At 34.7% G+C, this 24109-nt stretch overlaps 1 protein-coding gene across 3 annotated transcripts in view; it reads right to left on the bottom strand.

Annotated features, from left to right (window-relative positions):
* The window catches only part of Klhl4 (kelch like family member 4), a 97517-nt gene extending 76413 nt beyond the window's left edge, over positions 1-21104 (bottom strand). For 2 of the 3 annotated variants that reach the window (XM_047535871.1, XM_047535872.1), the window contains exon 1: positions 20395-21104. In XM_047535871.1, coding sequence (XP_047391827.1) covers positions 20395-20816 — 422 coding nt within the window. In that variant the 5' untranslated portion in view covers positions 20817-21104. Of the gene's footprint in view, positions 1-16478; positions 16569-20394 lie in introns of those variants that run through there. The other variant, XM_047535873.1, reaches the window with a different exon arrangement.
* Between the last annotated feature and the right edge of the window lie 3005 nt (positions 21105-24109).

Genomic DNA, 24109 nt, shown 5'->3' with positions numbered 1-24109 from the left:
AATCTAAATAAAGCAATGACGTATTAGATGGATTTTTAAATCTCTCTTATTCCATTCATTGCTCCCACTATGAGAAAGTGTTAGTTTTTGAACATTACTTTACTCCAGAAATTCACTTTAGTAAATGAAGGAAGGATGTTTGTAATTGACTGGATATGGATATATAGGGAAATTTCACCACATGAGAAATTAAACAAAGGGATTGGTAAAAGAACAATGACATACTTCTAAAATAATTCACTGAACGAATAAGCAATGGCAAAATATTTAGAAAGCAGTTTTATCATCTTTAAGCAACTATTATATGCTTGATAATTTACACTATTATATAAAGTATAGTAAAAATTGTTCAAAATGCAAAATAGTGTTAACAATTATGGAACACTTCTTTGTGAGGCACTGTTTCAAAACCTTTCTGTTTATTACCACAGTTAATGTTTCACACAGTCATATGAACTAGGGGTAAGTACTCTCTTCGTTTTATTAATGAGAGAAATTGAGGTTCACAGAGTTAAATAATTCACTCAAGGACATAGGATCAAATAAGTGGCAGAACTGTCATTTGCATTTAGATACTTTGACTCCAAAAGGCACCATATTCTGCCTTTTTATGCAAGGTAGTAGGAAAATGTCCCAGAACACAAACAAAGTTTCCTTGGGGGTAGATGTGGGACCATACATTAAAAATAATGGGCATTTTAAGTTGGTTATCATTATTTGAAGATAAATTTCATTATTAATATCAGTTAATTGATTTGTTCCTTCAGAATATTAAACATTTCATCAGAGTACTTTGTCATTCCTAGTGTTTCCATAAAACAAATGATGGTTGATATTTTGAAAAGATTGAATAACAACTAATAGACAAAGAAAATGATCCTTCTAGGAAGAACAAACCATAACTACAAAAAAATCACACTTTGCCATCTATAATGATTATGGTGTAATCTCCACATTTGGAGCCAGCAGCATAGGAAAGATCAAAGGACAGAAAGAAATTTAGTTTGCATTTGTTCAGCAGCAAGTGGATATTTTTACTTACAAGCTCAGGGCTGACTTTTCAGTAATGTCTGCATGAAATCCAGTGATATTAATACTGGCAAATTTTTATTGATTTTTTTTAGTAATAGCTCACTCTGAAAATTAACCAGTTATAGTTTTATAATGGTGTCCTATTCTATATTTTTTGTAGATCATGTTAATTTCGCCCTTTTTCTTTCCAACTTGTCACTACTAAGTGGCCCTCATAGAACCTTCACTTGCCAGATCAGTGTTAGGAAACATCCTGGGAAGTCAATTCTCAGTTGCAATTAAAGTTACTGGCTAGATTTAACCATTTTTCAATGTATATATACTTCAAAACATTATATTTTATGCAATGAAATCATATGATATTAAATACCACTTTAAGAAAAGTGCATGTGGCTTTCAACGCCTATCTTGGCTACCTGGTTTCTATTTGTCTGATTGTTACCAAAACTATCTTGCACGATAAAATATAATACATTTATAAAGAAGATGAACTAGGATACAGATAACTCCATCTCTCATACAGGATAATAAATAGCACCTTCTCAATATCTCAAGAGAAAGCCACTGTGAAGCTACCCAGTTGCAATAATGCAAGTTGCCATTTTACACTTCCAATTCCAGTGAAGTTACAATCATTTTTAAATAAGTCCAATAAAAGTTCATGTAAAAATTATATTCAGAAGAAAATAAACCACTAATGGATATGTATGTGTGTGTATATATATATATATGTGTGTGTGTGTGTGTGTGTGTGTGTGTGTGTGTGTACATGTGTGTGTGTGTATTCACTTAAGGACTAAAACAGCACAATCTTGAAACAATTTTTCACCACTGCAATGGTCATTGTTAATTAGAAGGTGATGTTAGAATTAAGATACTCTCATGTTCATAATTAGTTATACAAGAAAGCATTCTGATACATAGAATGTTAAAAAATGGCCGCTGGTTAAAGTTTGTAATAGGGAATAATTAGACCATGTTTGAATTGCAAGGTTACTACTTTGAGCTGGCAATGGTATAAATATAGACTAATATGCAATAGAATGCCTAGCATAAAGTTTCATTAAATAATAATGACATGATACTTTTTAGATTACACTAAGTCAATGTATGAGAATCATTTCCTTAATTGTACCAGTAAACTTCAAGAACATGAATGCCTGTGGCGGGAGAGACCCGGGCCCAGGGTTACGCCACATGCATCCAAGATGGCGACTGACAAGAGCCAAAGGACATGCTGAATGTGCCTTGAGAAAAACAGGAAGCGTTTACCATTGGCTGTATGATAATTAGTTCAGCCACTTAGTGCGTGGACAGATATATCTTACATGTATGCTTGAGCTCGTGATTGCTTGACCTTTAATAGGATTGGATGGACATATCTGATTACAATTGCTTATACATGAGACTGCTTATATATTGAGGGTGTTATCCAAATAAAGCGGAAGCTGCTTTATGAACTTCCGAAGTGTATGTGTCGTTTTTCCTGTTGGTCGGCGGCAAGTGGCAAGTGGTGGTCCGTACGGGGATCGAACCGCGGCCTTGGCTTTATCAGCACCACAAGGATAAGATAAGTAAAAAACAGTTTTGCTAGCATAATTAACAAGAAGGTTTCCCTATTTGAGGAAACGGTGGCCTTAAGGTTTAACGGAAGGTTCCCCTAGTGAGGGAACTTAACAGAAGGTTGTCCTAAGAGACAGCAAAGGACATCATGTAGTAAATGAATTATGTGTAAGATGTTATTTGTGTTACCTTTTCTTGTTTGGTTTCTGTTTGTTGTTGTTGTGGCAATATGGACATTAGTTCATTTCTGTCTGACTTCCAAAATACCAAAATTTCAAGAACAGTTAAGAGAAGGGGAAAAAATATTAGAAACTGTAAAAGAAGAACAATCATGTTGAGCTTCTGAAAGAGAAAGTAGATGTTAAGATTCAGAACAGGGATGTGACTCTGAAGAACAGGAGCTATCTGAGACAGAGCTAGAAAAGAAATTTTCTCAGTGGCATTTAACCCCTACTGCTCCACACCCTCCGGCGTATACTCCAAATCACCACTCTTTTCCAAGTTGTAGGGGCGCATGTACTTGCTGCACAGGGGCGGCCCCCAGACAGTGGGCTGATATAGAATCTCAGTGTTCCCAATATTCCCGGTATTTGAAGATGAAAACAATCAGAGATATCATCAAATATTAGATATAAAATTAGTAAAACAGTTAAAAGAGGAAGTTATGTCTTATGGAGTACAAGCTGCATTTACCATTTCTTTATTAGAGAATGTTGCAAGTGAAAATCTTACTCCAACTTATTGGGATAATTTAGCAAAGGCATGTTTATCTGGGGGACAATATCTCATGTGAAAGGTGGCTAACCAGGAGTTATGCTCTGATACTGTCTGACGTAATGCAGTTGCGGGCAATCCTCAATGGAATCTAAACATGCTGACAGGCCAAGGACCATATGAAGGGCAAGGTAATCAGATTAATTTCCACCCCGGTGTGTATCAACAAATTAGTGCTGCTGCCACTAAAGCTTGGAAAATGCTTTCAGGTGCTGGCGATCTTCAAGGACAGTTATCTAAGGTTATTTAAGGCAACAATGAACCCTATGCCGATTTTGTAGACAGATTGATTCAAACAGCAGGACGTATATTTGGAGATATAGACCAGGCTATGCCTTTAGTCAAACAGCTTGCATATGAGCAAGCAAATAAATGGGGTAAAGAAGCAATAAGACCTTGGAAAAACAAAGACCTTGGAGCCTACTTAAAGGCTTGTAGGGATATTAATGAGATTTTATTCAAGATCAGGTGATGGCTGCAGCACTTGCACAGGGTCTTAGAGGTAATACCAGCTCCCACCCAGGCCAACAGTGTTATCAATGTAAACAATTTGGACACATGAAAAAGGACTGCCCCCAAGGTTCTGTGCCAAAACTATGTCCCCGATGTAAAAAAGGGAAACACTGGGTAAGTGACTGTAAATCAACTAGAGACAAAGATGGTAACCCTTTACCTTCAAAAAACGTGAATCAGGGCCCCCGGGCTTGGGGCTCACAAATATACGGGGCTATCCAGTCCGTGCCTCGGACCCATTACCCCTTGACTCCCCAATTAGACAAACAAGAGGAAGAACAGGATTGGACCTCTGTGCCTCCGCCAGAGCAGTATTAACTCCAGAGATGGGAGTACAACCAATACCAACTTCAGTTGTCGGCCCATTACCAAAAGGAACAGTGGGACTAGTTCTGGGGAGGCGTTCTTCTGCTTTAAAAGGATTAAATATTGTCCCTGGAGTTATAGACCCTGATTTTACAGGAGAAATAAAAATCCTTGCTTCTTCACTAAGAGGTGTAGCAATAATAGCTCAGGGTGATCGCATAGCACAATTGTTGGTCTTACCCAGCTGCCATGATCAATATCCATCAAAGAATATTATTAGGGGAAATAAAGGATTAGGTTCTACTGGCCAAAATATGGTCATGTTAACATTGGATTTAAAAGATAGACCTATGACAAAGTTAGTGATAAAAGGCAAAAGTTTTGAGGGCTTATTAGATACTGGGGCTGACAAAAGTATTATCAAAATTACAGAATGGCCCAAAGCCTGGCCACTTCAACAAGCAGATCAGACTTTAAGGGGATTGGGTATAGTTTCCAATCCTAACAAGAGTGCAGCCATATAAAAATGGAAGGATGAGGAAGGTTATAATGGTACTGTCCAACCTTACATCCTCGAACATCTCCCGGTAAACTTGTGGGGGAGAGATATCATGGAACAGATGAATTTACATCTCACATCTGAGATCCCATACAGTAATCCAAAAGCTAATCAAATGATGTTAGCCCAAGGACACATATGGGCAAAAGGTCTTGGGAAAAATAGTCAAGAACCTCTTCACCCATTTTAGTTACTCCAAAACAAGATAAAAAGGGATTGGATTTTCATTAGGGACCACTGAAGCAATTAAAATAACATGGAAATCTGATAAACCTGTCGGGGTCCCTCAGTGGTCCCTCTCAAAAGACAAATTAGAAGCGGCCCAGCAATTGGTTAAAGAACAACTAGATGCCGGACACATCAAACCATTCACCTCTCCTTTCAACACACCAATATTCATAATAAAAAAGAAATCAGGAAAATGGAGGCTATCACATGATCTAAGAGCAGTAAATTCTATAATGGAGCCCATGGGACCTATTCAATTACGATTACCTACTTTATTGACTATCCCACTTAATTGGCCCTCCATTGTTATTGACATAAAAGATTGCTTCTTTTCCATTCCGTTACATCCCTCAGACACCAAAAGGTTCGCATTTACTGTGCCCTCACTTAATAATAGCTCTCCTAATAAAAGACATGAATGGATAGTCCTCCCACAGGGCATGGCCAATAGCCCCACTATGTGTCAAATATATGTAGGCAAGACTATTGAACTCATACACCTAGCAAACCCTCAACTTTCAATCTATCATTATATAGATGATATTTTGCTAGCTCATAAGGAAAAACCTGTCTTAGAGCAATGTTATAATTCCTTACTAAAGTCACTGGAAAGATGGGGCTTACATATTGCCATTGATAAAGTACAAATGACAGACACCAAAAACGTCCTGGGATCTATCATAAATGCAACTATGGTTAAAACCCATAAAAATTACCATTCTGGTGGACAAACTTAGAACTTTAAATGCTTTTCAAAAACTTTTGGGTGATATTAATTGGATTAGACCTTACCTTCACTTACCCACCTCAAGTTTGGGCCCCCTGTTTGACACTCTTAAAGGTGTTTCTGACCCCCTTTCTAAGCGGGTGCTTACCCCTAAGGCTCGAACAGCTCTCAAGTTTGTTGAAACAGCTATGGAAAACGTTCATCTTGATTGTATTGACCTAGCTAAGCCTTTATCATTCATTGTCTTGGCCACAAATAAGTTACCCACAGGAGTGTTTTGACAAAAGGGTCCTATTCTATGGGTTCACATGAATTATGCCCCTAACAAGGTCTTATCTTTGTTTATTGAACCTGTGGCAGAATTAATCCTTAGGGCATTAAAAGTATCCCTTTCCACCTTTGGGTCACATCCCTCGACAATAACTACTCCTTATACTACTGATCAGATACAATATCTTATTAATAATTGAAATTCATGGGCTATAGTCTTTACTAGTACTTCTGCTGTGTTTGACAACCATTTGCCCTCTGATCCTCTTCTCCAATTTTGGAGTCAACATCCCATAATTTTCCCTAAAGTCACCCGAAAAGAACCTATTATAGGAGCTAACCTTATATTTACTGATGGATCAATAAATGGTACGGGTGCTATTACTATAGATAATGTTACAACAACATTGCTGTTTAATACTCTATCTGCACAACAAACAGAACTATTAGTAGCTATAGAAGTATTCAAAACCCAACATGAGCCTTTTAACCTATTCTCTGATAGCAAATATGTTTAATGCTATTCAAAATTTAGAATTAACTGGTCTGATTTCCCTCACCTCCACTATTACTAAATATTTACAATGCTTAAAAAAACTTATCTGGGACAGAAAAGATCCTTTTTTATTGGGCATGTTCGGGCTCATACTGACCTTCCAGGTCCTCTAAATTTACACAATGATTTAACAGACACGGCCACCAGAGATCCACACATCTTTAATATGCTTAAAACTGCAAAAACTTTTCATTCCAAATTTCACATAAATACTTCCACTCTACGTACATGCTATAACATTACTAAGGTAACAGCTCAGGACATAGTCAAGTCTTATGCTAAATATGCTACACTTATTCCTTACCCCTCGTTAGGAGTAAATCCAAAAGGGCTTCAGCCCAATCATATTTGGCAAATGGATGTAACTCATTATTCAGAATTTGGAAAACTATAATTCATTCATGTGTCTATTGATACCTTTTCAGGATTTATTACGGCCTCTGTTCATACTGGAGGAAAAAACCAAAGATGTAATAACACACTGTTTACACTCTTTCTCCATCCTGGGGGTTCCCAAACAAATTAAAACAGATAATGGTCCTGGATATACGTCCCAGGCCTTTAAACAATTTTGTTCCACCTTTGGTATTCAACATGTCACAGGAATTCCCTATTATCCTACTGGACAAAGCATTGTTGAGTGTGCCCATTTAATGCTTAAAAACATGCTTTATAAACAAAAAGGGGGAATAGGGGCATCATACAGATCCCCAAAAGACAAATTATCTGTTGCCTTGTTCATCTTAAATTTTTTAAATCTTGATTCTGAGGGCTGATGGGCTGCTGACCGTCAATCAGAGCCTAATAAAAAACATCTACCTCAAGTGCTCTGGAAGGACATTCTATCAGGACAATGGAAATCCGGTGTTAATCTGGACCCGAGGATCTGTTTGTTTTTTCCCACAGGATGCAGAATCACCAATTTGGGTGCAGGAGAGATTGGTCAAGGCCTCAACAGAGACCCAAAAACAGGAAGAAGATGAGGAGGCTTCTCCAGCTGATGGTGTTGGCGATTTCTCACCAAGTTAATGGAGGAGACTCGCGTGAACTATGGGGGATAGTAAAGACGTGGCCCTATCTTGTACCCCTTACCAACTCTTCTATTCTATATCCTCCTATTTTTACAACAATTGGCCACATTTCTCCAGTCAGTTGTTCAATGGGGAAAAGAATGGTTTGGGTTTTTGTCCGTGGGAGGTCTATTGTGTGTTGTATCTGTTCTGTGCATATAGTGTTTATACAAAATGCGTATACATCAGCGCAGAGAAACAGCCATTATTCGCCAAGCTCTCGTCGCAATTGATACTGGCTCATCCCCCCAAGTCTGGTTAAATATGGTGGACGGGTAGTCAAAGACGGGTAAGATCCATGGGGAGCTCATACTGACCTAAGATAGGAAATGAGGGCAAGAGCCTCATTGTCCGATGACGGGTAAGGATGTTGCTCTGCCATGGACAACCTAAAACAGGCACAGTCTTATATAAATAAACAGGGGGAAATGTGGCGGGCAAGACCCAGGGCCCAGGGTTACACCACATGCATCCAAGATGGCGACTGGCAGAGAGCCAAAGGACATGCTGAATGCACCTTGAGAAAAACAGGAAGCGTTTACCATTGGTTGTATGATAATTAGTTCAGCTGCTTAGTGCGTGGACAGATATATCTTACATGTATGCTTGAGCTCATGATCGCTTGACCTTTAATAGGATTGGATGGACATATCTGATTACAATTGCTTATGCATGAGACTGCTTATATATTGAGGGTGTTATCCGAATAAAGTAGAAGATGCTTTCTGAACTTCTGAAGTGTACGTGTCCTTTGTCCCGCTGGTCGGCATCAAGTGGCAAATGCCCTATGTACATGTATGAGTACATGAATGGTATGAATCTACATCGTGTACAACCATAGAAATGAAATGATGCACTCCATATGTGTATAATGAATCAAAATGTAGTTTGTAAAAATTTAAAAGATAAATAAAAAATAATAAAAAATAATTAGATTTCTAAAAAAAAAAAAAAAGAACATTAATGCAGGGGCTGGGGTTGTGGCTCAGGTGTACAGCACTCACCTAGCATGTATGAGGCACTGGGTTTGATCCTCAGCACCACATAAAAAGTAAATGAATAAATAAATACAATATTTTTAAAAGGAACATGAATGTATTTACTTATATTTTTTGCTTCCAGTCTTTTTTCTAAAAACACATGTGAAATTTAGCTTGAATTACCAGCCAACTCATAGCTACTAGTTACATCATGAAAACCAAAGTTGAGTATTTCGTAATAAGTAGATGTCTCTTGAATGATTGAAATAAGAGTGGAGATTAAAAGAATTTTACTAGATTTGCAATGCTGTATGTGAGGAAATTAAAAGCAATTAACAACTTCTGCAGAACATCCTATTAGATTGTGAATTTTCAATGTGAAAAAAGTTGCATGCATAAAATAATAATCTCAAATTGCAGAAAACAGAAAAATAAACATAAAAACAAGTTGTTCAGTATTCTTGAAGCCCAGAAAAAAATTAAGTCTAAAAGTCTGATATACTAGGCAGAAAATTGATAAAGAAATTATGAAGAATGGGTTGTTTCAGAAGGGATAAACTTATTTTTCAATTATAGAGGACATATTTAAAGAATTGGATTCTCCAGGGAAAAAAACTGGAGTACATTTTACATTTGAAAAATCACAAGAAGATTGTGAAAAACATTCAGCCTTTGGTTTTGGGGATTGGTTAGTTCACAATAAGGGGGAGCACTAGGGAAGAATAGAGTTACCTTAGATTACATAGAGGGGAGTGATGGGGGGAAGTGGTATGGGGACAGGAAGGATAGTAGAATGAAACAGACATTATTACCTCATGTATATATATGATTGCATGACTGATGTGGTCCTACAACATGTACAATCAGAAAAATGAGAAATTATACTCCATTTATGTATGATTTATCAAAGTACATAAATACATTCTACTGTAATGTATATCTAATTAGAATAAATAAAAAAATTTTGAAAATGACAAGAAGATTAAATGGAAAAAATAGTTCTATGTCCTCCTTAGTACAGTTCATGAAATGCAGCAGATACTGCATAATAATGAGAAGTCTCTGAAGTGGACAATTCCACACACACTAGCATAGAACAGCCTGAACTCAAAATGACTCAAAAGACTTATTATTACCATACATACATATATAGCATTAATTATTGCACTGTATTTATAATATAGATAATACAATTTGTATATTCTTGAGCATTTAAAATTGTTAATCTCATGAAATATAAATTATTATACCTACTGTGTAACTCTTTCTCTTCAAATGTTAATGACTATTGCAGTTATAAATATTCATAAAATAGGAAAATAGAATTATTCCCATGTGGTTTGCTTTATTTCATATTTTAAGTGTCTATAATCTTAAATGAAATATAAGAAAAATCAAAGGATTTTGGCAAAAATGTCCAGTGAGGGAACTAACTCCAATAAAAGATTTGGTGTAGCTTGGGGTCCATGGTGTTCTCTATCCTTCTCAAGTTTTCTCACAGTTAATATTTGAAGTTTAAGTGGAAAAAGGCAAAGGAATCGCAGTAAAAGTTACAGAGCTAGGTGAAGGTCACATTTGAAATTTCATAAATGATATATGATGGGAGAATTTGGGACATTTCATTATATTTCACCATGGTATTACACAAGCTACATCAAAGTAAAGCTCTTCCTTAAAAAAATAACATACAGTGATGGAGTTGGGATTTCCCAGTATGATTATGAGTAGAATATATTAAACAGAATCTTCCAAAGAACATTTTCTCATACATCAGATGTTCTAACTACAGTAATATATTTCTTTTTTTAAAAAATATATTTTTTAGATGTTGATAGATCTTTATTTATTCATTTACTTATATGTGGTGCTGAGAATGGAACCCAGTGCCTCACACATGCTAGGCAAGTGCTCTACCACTAGAGCCATAACTCCAGCCCCCAGTAATATATTTCTAAAACATTTGTCATCTTCGGCTGGGGTTGTAGGTCAGTGGTAAAGCAATTTCCTAGCATGAGTGAGGCACTGCATTTGATCCTCAGCATTACATAAAAAAATAAAGTAATTAATTAAAGGTATTTTTAAAAAGTTTGTCAAATATATTACCTTATTTATGGTTTTACTCTGCTAATAAAATTAACCCAACAAGCAAAGATCATTAGGATAAATATGGTAGTTTCCAAAAAGGAATATCAATAATCTTAATAATCCTTATAGTAAATACCCAGCTATATAGAAACGATCTTTAGAACACAGTCAGTTTCTGATGCAACCTTGAATTTATGACACAGTCAACACTAACACACATGGGGCACAGATTAACACTCTCCTTTAACATTCTCATGCTGACTTCTGGTACATCATAAAGTCACTCTTTTGGACAAAAAGTACAGGTGAGATGTCCCTCCATAAATCAATTCCTATTTCTGTGATTCCACTCTTTGGAAGGAATTAAATAATAAAGAAAGAAAGAGAGAGTTAAGACAAACATAAATATTAAAATAAAGGGAAATAAAGAGAAAATAATTAGAGCTTAAACAATATCTGTACCTGGCATATAATGGAATCTGAAGTAAGTTGCTCATCTTTTTAAAAAATCCCTACATTATTATTTGATATTAAGTACAGAACTATGCCTTTCTAGTAAGCTAGACTCATCTTCAGTTAATGTGTGCCCTCATAAACGTTTCTTAATGAAATACCAAATAAATGATTTGAAGTTGTCTCCTATTCAGTTTTAGACTAGCTGACATTAAATACAAGGATCAAATCAATATAAAAGTTTAACATGTCCCCCTTTTGTAACCACATGTTTTTAGCTTTCATCAAATGGGAATAATAGGAGTATAGCAACTGGCATAACTAAAAGAAATGTGGAAATAGAAAAAAACTGAAGTAAAATTTAAAGAACATGCCTTAATGTTTAAACTTAAGGTTCATTTAAGTATTTCTTTTATAAAACAAAATATATTTTGTTAGTTACACTTTAGAAACAAGACATAGATTTTGAAAGTTTGATCTATTCTAGGAAGAATGTATATATGTATATATATCTATATATATCTATAAAATTGGTTGTACAGTATTATGGAGCTTGAGATAAAAAAATCATAGTGTCATTTATGCATTGCAGTTAAAGTTGAAAAGCTACAAAATCATATAACATTGAATCACTAATATAAGGCTATATTATGTTTGGAGAAAACATTCTTTAGAATTCATACAAATGTTATAAAATAAAAATCATCTTGTGTTTTACCACATCTTGATGCAATCAAATCAATGTGTTTTTAAAGGACAAGTTGCTCCAAATTAACAATTTCTTGGTTCTTACATATCAAGTGAAGCAAAAATGCTAAGGAAATATTGATATATATTTACTCTTTTACTTTCAAATGTACTTTTTAGTTTTCTAGCATGGTATATGGAAACTTAAGCATAGCCAAGCTGTTACTGATTAAGTATTGTTCTTGTAAATCCCAGAACTCTCTTCTTTCAGAATGGTAAGTTAAGGTGGAGGAGACAGATTGCTCTACTGGAAATAATAAATTCTCTGTGTTTTATTTCTTTTGATCACACACAAGCATCAAAATATGACTTCTTGAGGAAAATAACACTTAATGGTACTAGCAAGAATGAGTGATTAAGATGTTTCAATATAAAGATTTTTACAAACCAAATAAATTTTAAAACGATCTTGAATTCATTAAATACAGTATTTCTGATTTTATAATTTATTTGCTGATGCAATTTGGAGACAAAAATAATAAAGGATCTGACAGTTGGATCAAGGTGCTACCTGTTCCTCAAAGTTTATTTCAAATCATATCTCTTCTGTGATGTGTTTCAAGGTTTATCTGGCCAGGATTCTTTTTTGTATTTTAATGTGTTTAGGGCTTACTTCTTGAATAGAAGAAAAAAAGAGAACGCCAATATCTCAGGTAAGCAACTGGCTTGTCAAATACTGCAGCAGACTTCAGACTAATATGAATAGTCGTGTTGCGTAAAATTTCATGTAAAACTCTGTTATTCATACAGTTGTTTATTAGTTCTTTTAACAGGTGCTATAATAAACATTAACCAGAAAAGAACACCTAAGTCTAATTGTGGTGTCAGCAATCTAATTCCCAGGGAAAATTTAGATAAGAGATTTAATAGATAGCTTCCATTTAGTAACCTAGCAGTGGCATGACCAAGAACAAATACCTTAAATTAAAGATGTGTTGGAAAACATTTCAGGATGTTGACTATAGGTACGGAGGAAGCAACGGGAATAAACATGTAGTGAGGAGAGTGAGTGGTACATTCTATACAATAGCATTTGGAAGTATATAAGTGATAAATCACTGTGACCAATGGGAAAGTCTGAGAAAAGTTAACCAGGATTAATAAAAAATTATAGATTCGTTTGTTACCTGCAATAAATATGACCATCCACATTGCATTTTCTAATGCAAATTATAGTGATATATACATATCATATCTAGCTATTGACTTAAGAATTACATGTTTTGCAGTGTTTCCAAAGTAAGTCATCTATAAAAAAAAATAAAATAAAATTTCAGTAATACCTGTTCCATCCGACGTCTTCCTATAACTGTTTTAGATTTTCTCAATTCTAGTCACCTTCTCTTAGGTAGTTCTTAGTCTAATTAGAAAATCTCCTTACTGTACCACTTGGGGTGCATGAACCTGATACAATAAACAGTATATACTTAATGGCTATATGTGTCATTTTGCATGGGAAGATAAAGTTTTTTTATATAAGGAAGCTTGTCTTATATGTGTCATTTTTTCCTCCTGAAAGAGAAGTCAGAAACAGGGATGCAACTAATTTTTTATTAAAGTGACAGGTCATTTTTATTTGAAAGTACTAATAAATTTATTCCACTTCATCAGTATCCATTATATTCTCAGTGATTAAAAGATGATTTTTGTTTCAGATGGCATCAAAAAGAGATAGTTTACTGTGACCTTATTAGTTGTTATGCCCTTAAAGTTGGTGCATATCACATGATAGATACAATTAATGTCATCTGGATGACATTTTGCATGTTTCCTTTTATCTAGCTGCCAAAGCACACACAGAAACACACACACACCAAAAAAAAAAAAAAAAAAAGTTTTCGTGATTGGATAGTCCTCTAGTGTTTATTTAGGAAATTTCTTTGCTAAGGTAGTACTTCCTAAAGTGGCGAAATGTTTTTATAGAAAACCTGTGATTGCTTAGTTATAGTAGAGAGTGTCCCCATTTACCCCACTCTCAGTTTCCCTTTCTTATATTAGTATTGTAAGAATTTTTAAATTCAGTAGCCAATATTAATATTTTATCAATAAATAAGGTCAATCTTTGTTCAGATTTCTGTTTTTACCAAAGGTTCTATTTTTTCCACATTATATAAATATGTTCCACATATTCATCATGTCTTCTTTTGGCTTGCATTTTATTTTATATGTTCTTCTTATTATACATGACAGTAGAGTATATTTTGACATATATACAAACATGAATTATGTCTTATTCTAATTAGGATCCCAGTCTTGTGGATATACATGATGTTGTGATTCATTGTGGTGTATCCATGTATATACATAGGAAAATACACAGAGACAAACCCACATAAATACAGTTATCTCATACTAGACAAAGGTGGTATAAACATAACCTCTTCATCAAGTGGTGCTGGGAAAACTGGAAATTCATATTTCTCCTATTTCTTACCCTGCACAAAACTCAACTCAAAGTAGATCAAAGACCTAAGTATTAGACCAGAAACCTGCACCTACTAGAAGTAAAAGTAAGCCCAACTCTCCGTCATGTCAGCTTAGGAACCGAAATCTTCAACTAGACTACTAAAGCACAGTAAGTAAAATCAAGAATTAATAAATGGGATGGTATCAAACTAAAAATTCTCCGCAGCAAGGAAAAAATCAAAAGCATGAAGAAAGAGCCCATATTATGGGATAAAATCTTTGCCACCTGCACCTCAGATACAGCATTAATCTCCATGATCTATAAAGGTCTCAAAAAACTTAATACCAAAAAAGCAAATAACCCAATCAATAAATGGACAAAGGAACAGATGCTTAACAGAAGAAATATGAAAGATCAACAAATGATTGAGAGTATTCAACATTTCTAGCAATTAGAGAAATGTAAATTAAAACTACACTGAGATTTCATCTCACTCTAGTCAGAATGGCAATTATCAAGAATACAAGCAACAACAAATGTTGGCAAGGATGTGGGGAAAAAGGTACACTTATACATTGCAGGTGGGACTGCAAATTGGTGCAACCACTCTGAAAAGCAGTATAGAGAATTCTCAAAAGACTAGGAATGGAATTATTGTTTCTTCTTAAGCTCCTCTTGGTCATGACAGTATTTCATGCCTCGCAAGCACTCTGCCAAATGAGCTATATCCCCAGGCCCTTTTTTGTTTGTTTTTGATGACATTGGCAATGTCAGGATAAATCACTGGGTGTTTTGTAGAATGTCTTCCTATTTGGATTTTTCTGATTTTTCTTTCATAATTAAATTGGGGTGATAGGTTTTGAAGAGGAGGAAGACAGGTAAAATATCAATCTCATCACAACATACATTTTGTGCACATTTGAGGTGATTGAACACTTTTGATGTTAACCTTAATTATACAACTAAGGTAATGTTTGCTATTTTTCTCCACTGAAAATTTAAATGTATTCTTCCCTATATTCTGCCCCACCTTCTTGGGGGTAGAGTTTCTAAATAAATTATTTGGAATTACACTTCAAGAGTCCTATATTTATCTCTCTAACCATTCAATCATTTATTTATATCTGTGTGGACGCATGGATGTTTATTTAATACTTTGGTTCATAATCTAATGCTACTCTATTTTACTACTCTACTTTGTATTGGGGGCTGTTTAAGTCATTCCTGTGTTCCTTTAACGTATATGCATTATTATTTTTATCACTTCTTATTTTCTGAAACTGCAAGGTATTCTATGTTCATCTTGCAGAATATTATACTTTGAAGTAAATATATTTATTGAGGATCCAGTGCTCTCCAGTCCTCCCCCTTGATTTCAGTTTACACTTTCCTTTAGATAAAATAATGTGAAATTGATAAGTAAACATACATAAATATATATGCACATGTATATATGCATATATATACATACACACAATATGTGACTTTTTTTGCTTAGAAAATCAAAGGAAAGAATTCAACACAATTAGCATTAAGGGCCAGGTGCAGTGGTATACTCTTGTAATCCCGCAGCTTGAGCAGCTGAATCAGGAGGATAGTGAGTTAGTTCAAAGCCAGCATCAGCAAATTAGTGAGGCCCTAAGCAACTCAGTGAGACTCTCTCTCTCTAAATAAGATACAAAAAAGCTGGGAATGTGGCTCAGTGGTTAAGTGTCCCTGGGTTCAATTCCCATTACAAAAAATAACAACAACAACAAAAAAACAAAATAGCATCAAGGGGCAGACATATATTCCATATATGGAATTTGCAACAGGAAAATGTGATATATTGCTCTTGAGTCACATAATAAATAGTATAAAACATTTTGCATAATTTATACTTGTTTGCAAATGCAGAGGTGAAAACCTTGCATTTCAAATATCAGAAATAAAGACTACAAGTGCTTAATCATAATATTTAAAGAAACATGGTCACAAAATATCACAGATTCTTAAATGGAAGGGAGTACTAAATTTTTCAAATATTAAATATATTTTTAAAAATCCTAACTTAAGTTGTATGACCAAAATGAGACAGGAGGACCACAGTATTTCACTCCCAGGAAAAAGGCTGCAATTGTTGTATTATTATTGCTTTATTATTGTTACCTTTCCAAATTCATTTTCTACCATTCTTTCTATTGAACCATCTACTCTAGATGCACTGACCTTCTTGTGTTTGAACACAGCATGCACAGTCCCATCTCAAGGTAATTGAAATTGTTGTTCACTCTTCCTGGAAAGTTCTCCCTACAAATATCCACATAGCTCATTTTTATTTTATCAGAAAAGAATCTTACAGTAATTTTCACTGTTTTCAATTCAGGATTTCCCTCATGCATAAACATTTCCCGAGCAGATTCCATTTCACAGATGGGTTTCTGTAGAGGATGAAGATCCAGACTACATTTGTCTCTATCTGAATAATTTTGTTAAAAAAGGAAGCAGAGTATCATGTGGCAATGTCTCACAAAGCATAAGTCTCTGTACATGAAGTGTATGATCTATTGGTTGAATATAAAGATTTCCAGATGACAAAATGGTAACATGATTACAGGATGGTTAAAAGTCACCTCTGTAACCATAGGCCATGCATATGATCTTAAAATCATTAATAAAAATAAGGGCAGGGCATATTTTTTAGTTCATCAATTAAGTTAAGGGATATTAAGGGCATTGTGTAGGGACATGTGGCACAGATTTGTGTAGAAAAAGATGTATGGCAGTTAAGCACTCTCTTGTGGAATAGAAGCAGTAACTTCTCATTTGCTTTGAATTCTTGATTCAGCCATCTTGGCTTCTTCCATCATTTCATTTAAATCTCTGCTCAAATGTCACCTCATCAGAAAAGCCTTCCCTATCCAAAGGAGCATTACCCATTCACTCTCTTCCTTCTAATTAATATTTCTTCATACCATTTATAACAACTTAAATATTATATTTTTGATTATGTTAATGACCCTCTCTATTAGAATGTTTATTCTGTGAAAACGATTGATTTTTAATCCTATTTCATTCCTAGAACCTAGAAGAGTGTCTGACACACAATGGATGCTCAATATTTGTGGATAAATTATTAATAAATCTTAGTCTTAGTCATCTAATCCACTTTCCTTTTGGATATCAATATAAATACTGATACTTGTTCTTTTTTCTAGGCAATTTTTACTTGAAAATTCAAAAGAGCTCAAGTAGAGAGGTAATTTGGAGTCTTGTTGAACAGTGCAGCACTGGTAAAGATATACGAACTAATATATCAGTATAGTTGGCACCGTATGCAAAAGCCTAAATCCCTAACAGGTAGAATGCGATCATGATCCCCATTTCTGCCAATTTCTTTCAAATAAGCAATTTTGTGAACCTCAAATTTTGTACTAAGACATGTTCTTGGACCATAAATAGGTTATTTGCATGTTTGTCAATATCATCAAACATGATGAAGAGATAACTCCATTTGATTTAGCCAATGCAGTTTTGAATAATCTTTCCTAGTGTTAACACTGTGGCATCCACCTGAGTATTTATGCAATCATTTATTTATGAGCAACTGCAAATATATATATATATGGATTCATAACCAAATATTGTGTCACAAAAAGCAAAATCATAAAGCACTACTAAAATATGTTTTGTTGGAAGCTATGGTTGAAATAAAGAAAGAATACTTAAGCAAGGTATTTACAGAGAAGCAAAGATGCAGACTCTGTAGATAACTAGGACAATAAGAAAATGATAATTGAGCTCCAGTCTCTAATAATAATCATATATGTGTGTGCATACTTATGAAGTTGAATTATGATGTAGAGCTGTTCTCTGATATACTACATACTTATAATACAACTCTATAGGAATGTATCTGAATTTTTAAATATCAAAAGCAACATAAAATTTTAATATGTTAGATTTAATATCTCTTGGGGTACTAAATTGTAGTTTATTCTGTTATATTGTGTATTTCAAACTTAGCCCATTCTCTGTTCATTCCCTGTAATGTTCATAGAAAATGGAATAAAGATCCTTACTTTGCATAAGTGTCAGAGGTCATCTCATACTGTGGTAATTCTGCACACTTACTACTGTTTTCTTTTTTTTTAAACCAAAAGAGTTATATTGTGGTGATACAGGCTACTGCCACAATTCTTTCATCCTGCTCCCTAATCTTGCTGAAGAAGAGAGGCATTAGAGAATCAAGACATCAGTCAACTGCTTCTTAGTCTTTCCTGAGGCAAGACATGGAGATTCAGACTGAGTAATGAAAGAGTAATAAAGCATCATATTTCATTTAATAAGGTTTTCAATTTAGTTCTTTCCTTATGCTTAAGATATCCTTAACATATCTATAAGACCACTTCCTATTTTATTTTAAGAAAATATTTGCTTTCCTCTGAAACCATTGGAAAATTAACAGAATATTGTTTTAAAACATAAAAAATTCATCAGGAAGAATATCAAAAGAGAAACTACTTTTAAAAAATATAGTACTTGGTGATACTTTATATTCAACACCTTATTCATCATTTTCTTCTAGCATCTAATTTATTGTAAACATTTCCATGATTTAAAATCAATTCATGAATCCTCAGAGAATTTTGTCAGAAAAGCAGAGTGAGCAATTTAAAATTGTCTACTGTGAGTTAAATGCATTCATTACTCTCAAAATTCAACATTTTTAAAACATATTCACAGTGAGGAGAAATAATTTGAAAAGCTGCTGAGTCTAATAGTATAGGCTTTATATTATTTTGAAGGTCCTGTTAGTTGTACCAAATGCAACTTTCAATCCCAATATTTACATAACATTTCCTTGGGAAAACACAAAGTGCATTAGAAAATACACACAGGCAACTTAATTTCTTAAGAAGCCTATATCACAGTAAACTAATATTATAAAGTCATTTCAAAAAAATCTGTGTATTTACATTTCAACATAACTGAGTTTCTATAAAGATGTCATTTGGCACAATTGATTTGTCTTTTGTCATAACGTTACTATGTTATTTTTCTTTAGACTTTCTCTTTTGAATTTATGGAAGCAAGACAGTGTTCTGAAAATACATTGTAAAAACTTTTATCAAGAGATAAATTTGTGTCCTCCATAAAGATACAGTATGCCAAGTTTCCAGATTTTCAAATAAAATTGCATAACTTTTTGTTGAACTGTTATATTATTTAAGCACATCAAAATACCTCTTTCTCTATAGCACTTCCAAAACTTACATTGGAAAGTTCATCACCTGTGTCTAAAAGATATTGAGAATATGAAGATTTCTGATAATGAAGAAAAAAAGAAAAGACATAAAAATCCACTAGGTTAAGTTATATTTGACAATATTTGAGGGCAGAACATAATTTTCTTCCACTCAGATGGGACCAATGGACACAAAAGTAACCAAATCAAATGGTTTCTGAATTATACCTGAACACACTATATATTTTCTTCCTCCATTTTAATGTCCTGAAATAGTTGACATATTCCATTTCCTACTTCAAGATCTCATTGCTGTAAGCACTATCTTATTATGTGCTTTATGCAGACTATTTTCATGATTGTAAACTAGTTGTGAAAGTAGCACAACTTGAACGTAATCTCAAATGCCAAAGAAAGTTTCATATCCTCACATACAATAACCTAATTTCATAAATCCTTATTATAGCTGTGAACTAAGCAATAGATAAGGATGTGCTGGGCAGCCGAAGTCTATATTTTGTCCAAGTTGGTCTAACTCACAAAGTTAGGAAGAGTTCTTGCAATTTATCACCCTTGCACAAAGAATCACAACTATTTGAACATCTAAAAAATTAAAAATTATAAAAATCTCTCTTAGAACTACAACGATTCTTAATGGAGTGGGAATGAAACAGGAGAAATAAACTCACTACCCTAAAAATATTCCCATTAATTTTCAAAATGTATGTGGTATTACAGTTTTCCTTTATATACTTAGAGGAGGGAGTTTCTTGGAGACCTTAATTGGATGCATAAAAATTCAGAGATTATTGTAACACCTTCTATTTAACCCTGGGAGTTTTAGAGAATAAGCTAAAATAGGTTATGGCTTTCACTTATATAACCCAAAACTCCTACCGTGCTCTAGAATCTCCTACATTGTCATCAGCCATCATCTCCAAATTGTGTGAGCGTTTACCACGATCTTCTTTGAACAAATTCTCCTCTGGTACTGCTTTAGGTTTATCTTCATTTGCTTGAAGATGTTCTATCAGGTTCTGCTGGTGCCAATTCTGAAGGGCTCTTTGATGGGCAGGGGCCGGTCCTGGCACTGGTGTCAGTATATTGTAGTGGACAGGACTGTTGCTTTTCTTCAGTCCGTTTCTGTCCCGAGAGTGGTTCTTCAACCTGCCCTGAACCGGGGTCCCTCTATGCTCATATCCTTCCTGCTGAAGGCAGCTTCCAGTGTTAGGCGAACCTTGAGAAGGGTGACTAAACCACCTCCAGCGTAGCCTTAGGATCTGTTTCACATCAAACTCTCTCTTGCCGGACACTGACATTGTTGCAAAAGGAAAGACAAAGCCTCCTCTAACAGAAAGGAAACGGAGCCTTTGTTATCTCTTGTTTCTCTGCCTCTTCTGTAAAACTAACAAAAGCACAAGAGAGCAGTCTTTCTTGTTTTCTCTCCCCTCCCCCTCTCCTGTGATACACTGTGAATACTTCTAGCCTTCTATCTGAGGCAGAAAGCTGCCGCTGCTAACAGTGTAGGTGGGAACCCATACTGACAGGATGATGAGGTCAGACCTTAAACAAGTAAATCAGCTTAGCACAGGAAAGCAGCTACCACAACACACCCCAGCTGCTAGATCCGCAAGCTCACTAGCCCTCCAGCCTGGACATGCAAATGTCTAGCCCAGCTTCTTTCCTACCCAGACTCAGTAGTTGCAGCCCTAGGCAAGTAAATTAAAGCAAAGTATTTAAACTCACTTCTTTGTGGATTTCCTTACCCCTCCCCCTACCAGACTAATTTTTGGGTAACCCACTTTTGAAAATATGTCACTTTGTCCTAGGAGAATATGTGACAAGGGAATTCATTATGATCTATTTTGGATTCCTCTTGTGAAAATTTTGAAAGTAGTTCATTAAGGAAAAGCATCATGTCATGAATCCCCTCATGCAGATCTGTAGTTATAACCACAGCTCATCTGAAAATGTGTTTCTAAATAAACACTTACTTGAAATTTTGAACAATTACAGAAACATAAGAAGGTGCTGATTACTCATTACCACATACAAAAAAACAGCAAAACACCTACACACATATATACACTCCACTAAGGGAAGTAGGAATTTTAAGCTTACATGTGTTTTCTAAATTGGTTAAAGAAATGTCTTCTTTCAGTGACCAAAGCTTGAAAATGAATAGTCCATTCTGACTTCATGCCAATGTAAACGCCTCCTTATCATATCCTTTACTTTCACAGGCCACATTAAGGTCTTGTTTTCTTTGTTCAGAAGTTCGTATGAAAGAATGTAAAGGGTATGTTTTGCATTAATTCAATATCACCACACTGCTCAACGGTGTGCCCAAAGTGCACTGAGATCTGAATCAGAATCACTAATTTGTGAAGAGTTAATTATTTCTACAAAAGACTATCATGAATCAGGGCTGTATTTACCAATGCCATTTTGAAATTTAGTTTGAATTTTATCCAGCTCTTATGTTTTGTATACAGGTGAGAATAGGGACATTATACTAGTATATCCTTAGAAATAATGTTGAATTTGTAAGTTTTAGGATTTAGTTCTGACTTAAAGTTAATGGGCTGTGTGACCATGGATAAAACACTTCTTTACTTCTCAAATTCTTCACATATAATATGAATAGGCTGAACAGATTTCTAAGATTCCACCAGCACCAACATTCAATAGATTTAAAAAGAACTTATAGAATGAGAAATGAACACTTCCAAGTTTTGCCTGGCATTTTTTTGGCTGGAGTTTTTTACAAATCCAAATCCTACTATTATCTTTCCCTATTTTCCCCTCTTGTTTTTTAGGTGTGATAGTTAACTTTTGTGTCAATTATGGGGAACCCAGGTATTTGATTAAACATAATTTGGTTAGTTCTGTGAGGATGTTTTTGGGTGAGGTTAGCATTTAAATTGACAGACTGAGAAAAAGTAGAATGTTAAAATGTCCTCTCTAATTTGGTGGAATTCATCTTATGAGATGAAGACCTAAACAGAAGAGATCACTCACTCTCCACTGAGTAAAAACTATTCCTTATTTTGCTGGACTACCTTTGAACTGGGACATAGATTTTATTTTCCTGTATTCAAACCTGAATTGAAACATTGACTGTTTGTGTATCTCAAGTCTGATGGCATTTAGGATGGCACTACATACCATTGGCTCACCTGGGTCTCCTGCTTGCCAACTGCAGATTTTGGAACTTGCTAGCCTCTGTAATCCTGTGAATTAATTTCTTGTAATAAATCTTTCCTTCTCTTCTCTCTTTCTCTCTCCTCCCTTCCCTCCCTCTCTCCCTCCATTACTGCTTCTCTCTTTCCCTTTCTGTCTCTCCTCTCTCTTTCTCCCTCCACACATACACAGCCATCCTATTGGTTCTGTTCTCTAGAGAACCCTGAATAGTACAGTTGTTTGTTTTCTCATACTTGGAAGTTTATTAAATACACACTGATAACATACATAATTCAGGCTAATGTAAGTTATCAACAAGTTATTTTCATTTCTACCTTTCTGATTTATTTTCCAACAGATTCTTAACTCCAGTGTTAGTATCATCATTTCTCTTTGGTTTATCGCCAGCATTCAACATGTAAATAATTCTAGAAAATCTCAAATACTTCTTTTCATACGCTCCAGGCATATCAGTGAGTACTAGCAAACAAACATGAATTATCTTCCTGCTATTTAGTAGATAGCATTCTGAGTAAACTCAGGGTCAGGATCTGTGCAGTGATTTAAGACATGGATATTCATGCAGCTAAAATATCTGTTTAAATAATTAGTTATTATAGAGGTGGAGAAACAAGACTGCAAGTCAGTGGAATATTCTTGGCAACTTAACCATGAGCTCTCTTGCTATTGTACTCTTGAGAACAGACCTGTTCAGGAAATTAGCTTCCCCGACACCAGAACAATTCACATTATTCAAATGTACTTGGAATACTTGATTTCTTTCCCATAATTAACTGATTACACAACTTAAAGAAAAATAATATAGTCATAGACTTCCATGAAATAAAAGCTGCATGTCAACAGTCTATTATGGTCCTAATATGGAAATATTCAATTGGCATGAGATAACACTAGGTTGCACTGAAATGGTCAAAATAAGTGGTGTCTGATTTCAAGTTTGTATGCTGAATACACATCTTTGAAAGATCTCCACTTGATTTGAATCCTTTCCCTCTATTTCTTAGCTAATTAAAGGCATCCTATGGTAACATTTCACACATCCTCTGCATATTTCCCACTTGATACCGATACATGTAACTGCCATCACTCACTCTTATATAAATTCAAATGCAAATGTTTGCAAACTTTAGTGAGACAAGAATTTACATCTGTTATTTATTATAAATGCATACTCCAATTCATCAATTTGGAGACAGGTTTCAAAAATCTGCCTTTAAATGACCACTCTAGGTCATCATTTGCTGGCAGACCACAGGCAATTTAAGAATGTGTTTTTAAGTAACTAATGATGTGTTTCTTAAATTGTTGTTAAATATAACTTTCTTTTGACAAGTTTTTCACTCATTCTTCCATTCATTTATATGACAAAAACTTACTGAGTGGCTACAATATGCAGGCTATGAGGATG

This window comes from Sciurus carolinensis, chromosome X, assembly GCF_902686445.1.
Source record: "Sciurus carolinensis chromosome X, mSciCar1.2, whole genome shotgun sequence".
Lineage (NCBI taxonomy): Eukaryota > Metazoa > Chordata > Mammalia > Rodentia > Sciuridae > Sciurus > Sciurus carolinensis.
Note: the sequence above shows the minus strand (reverse complement) of the source record. Positions and strands in the feature narration are given on the sequence as shown.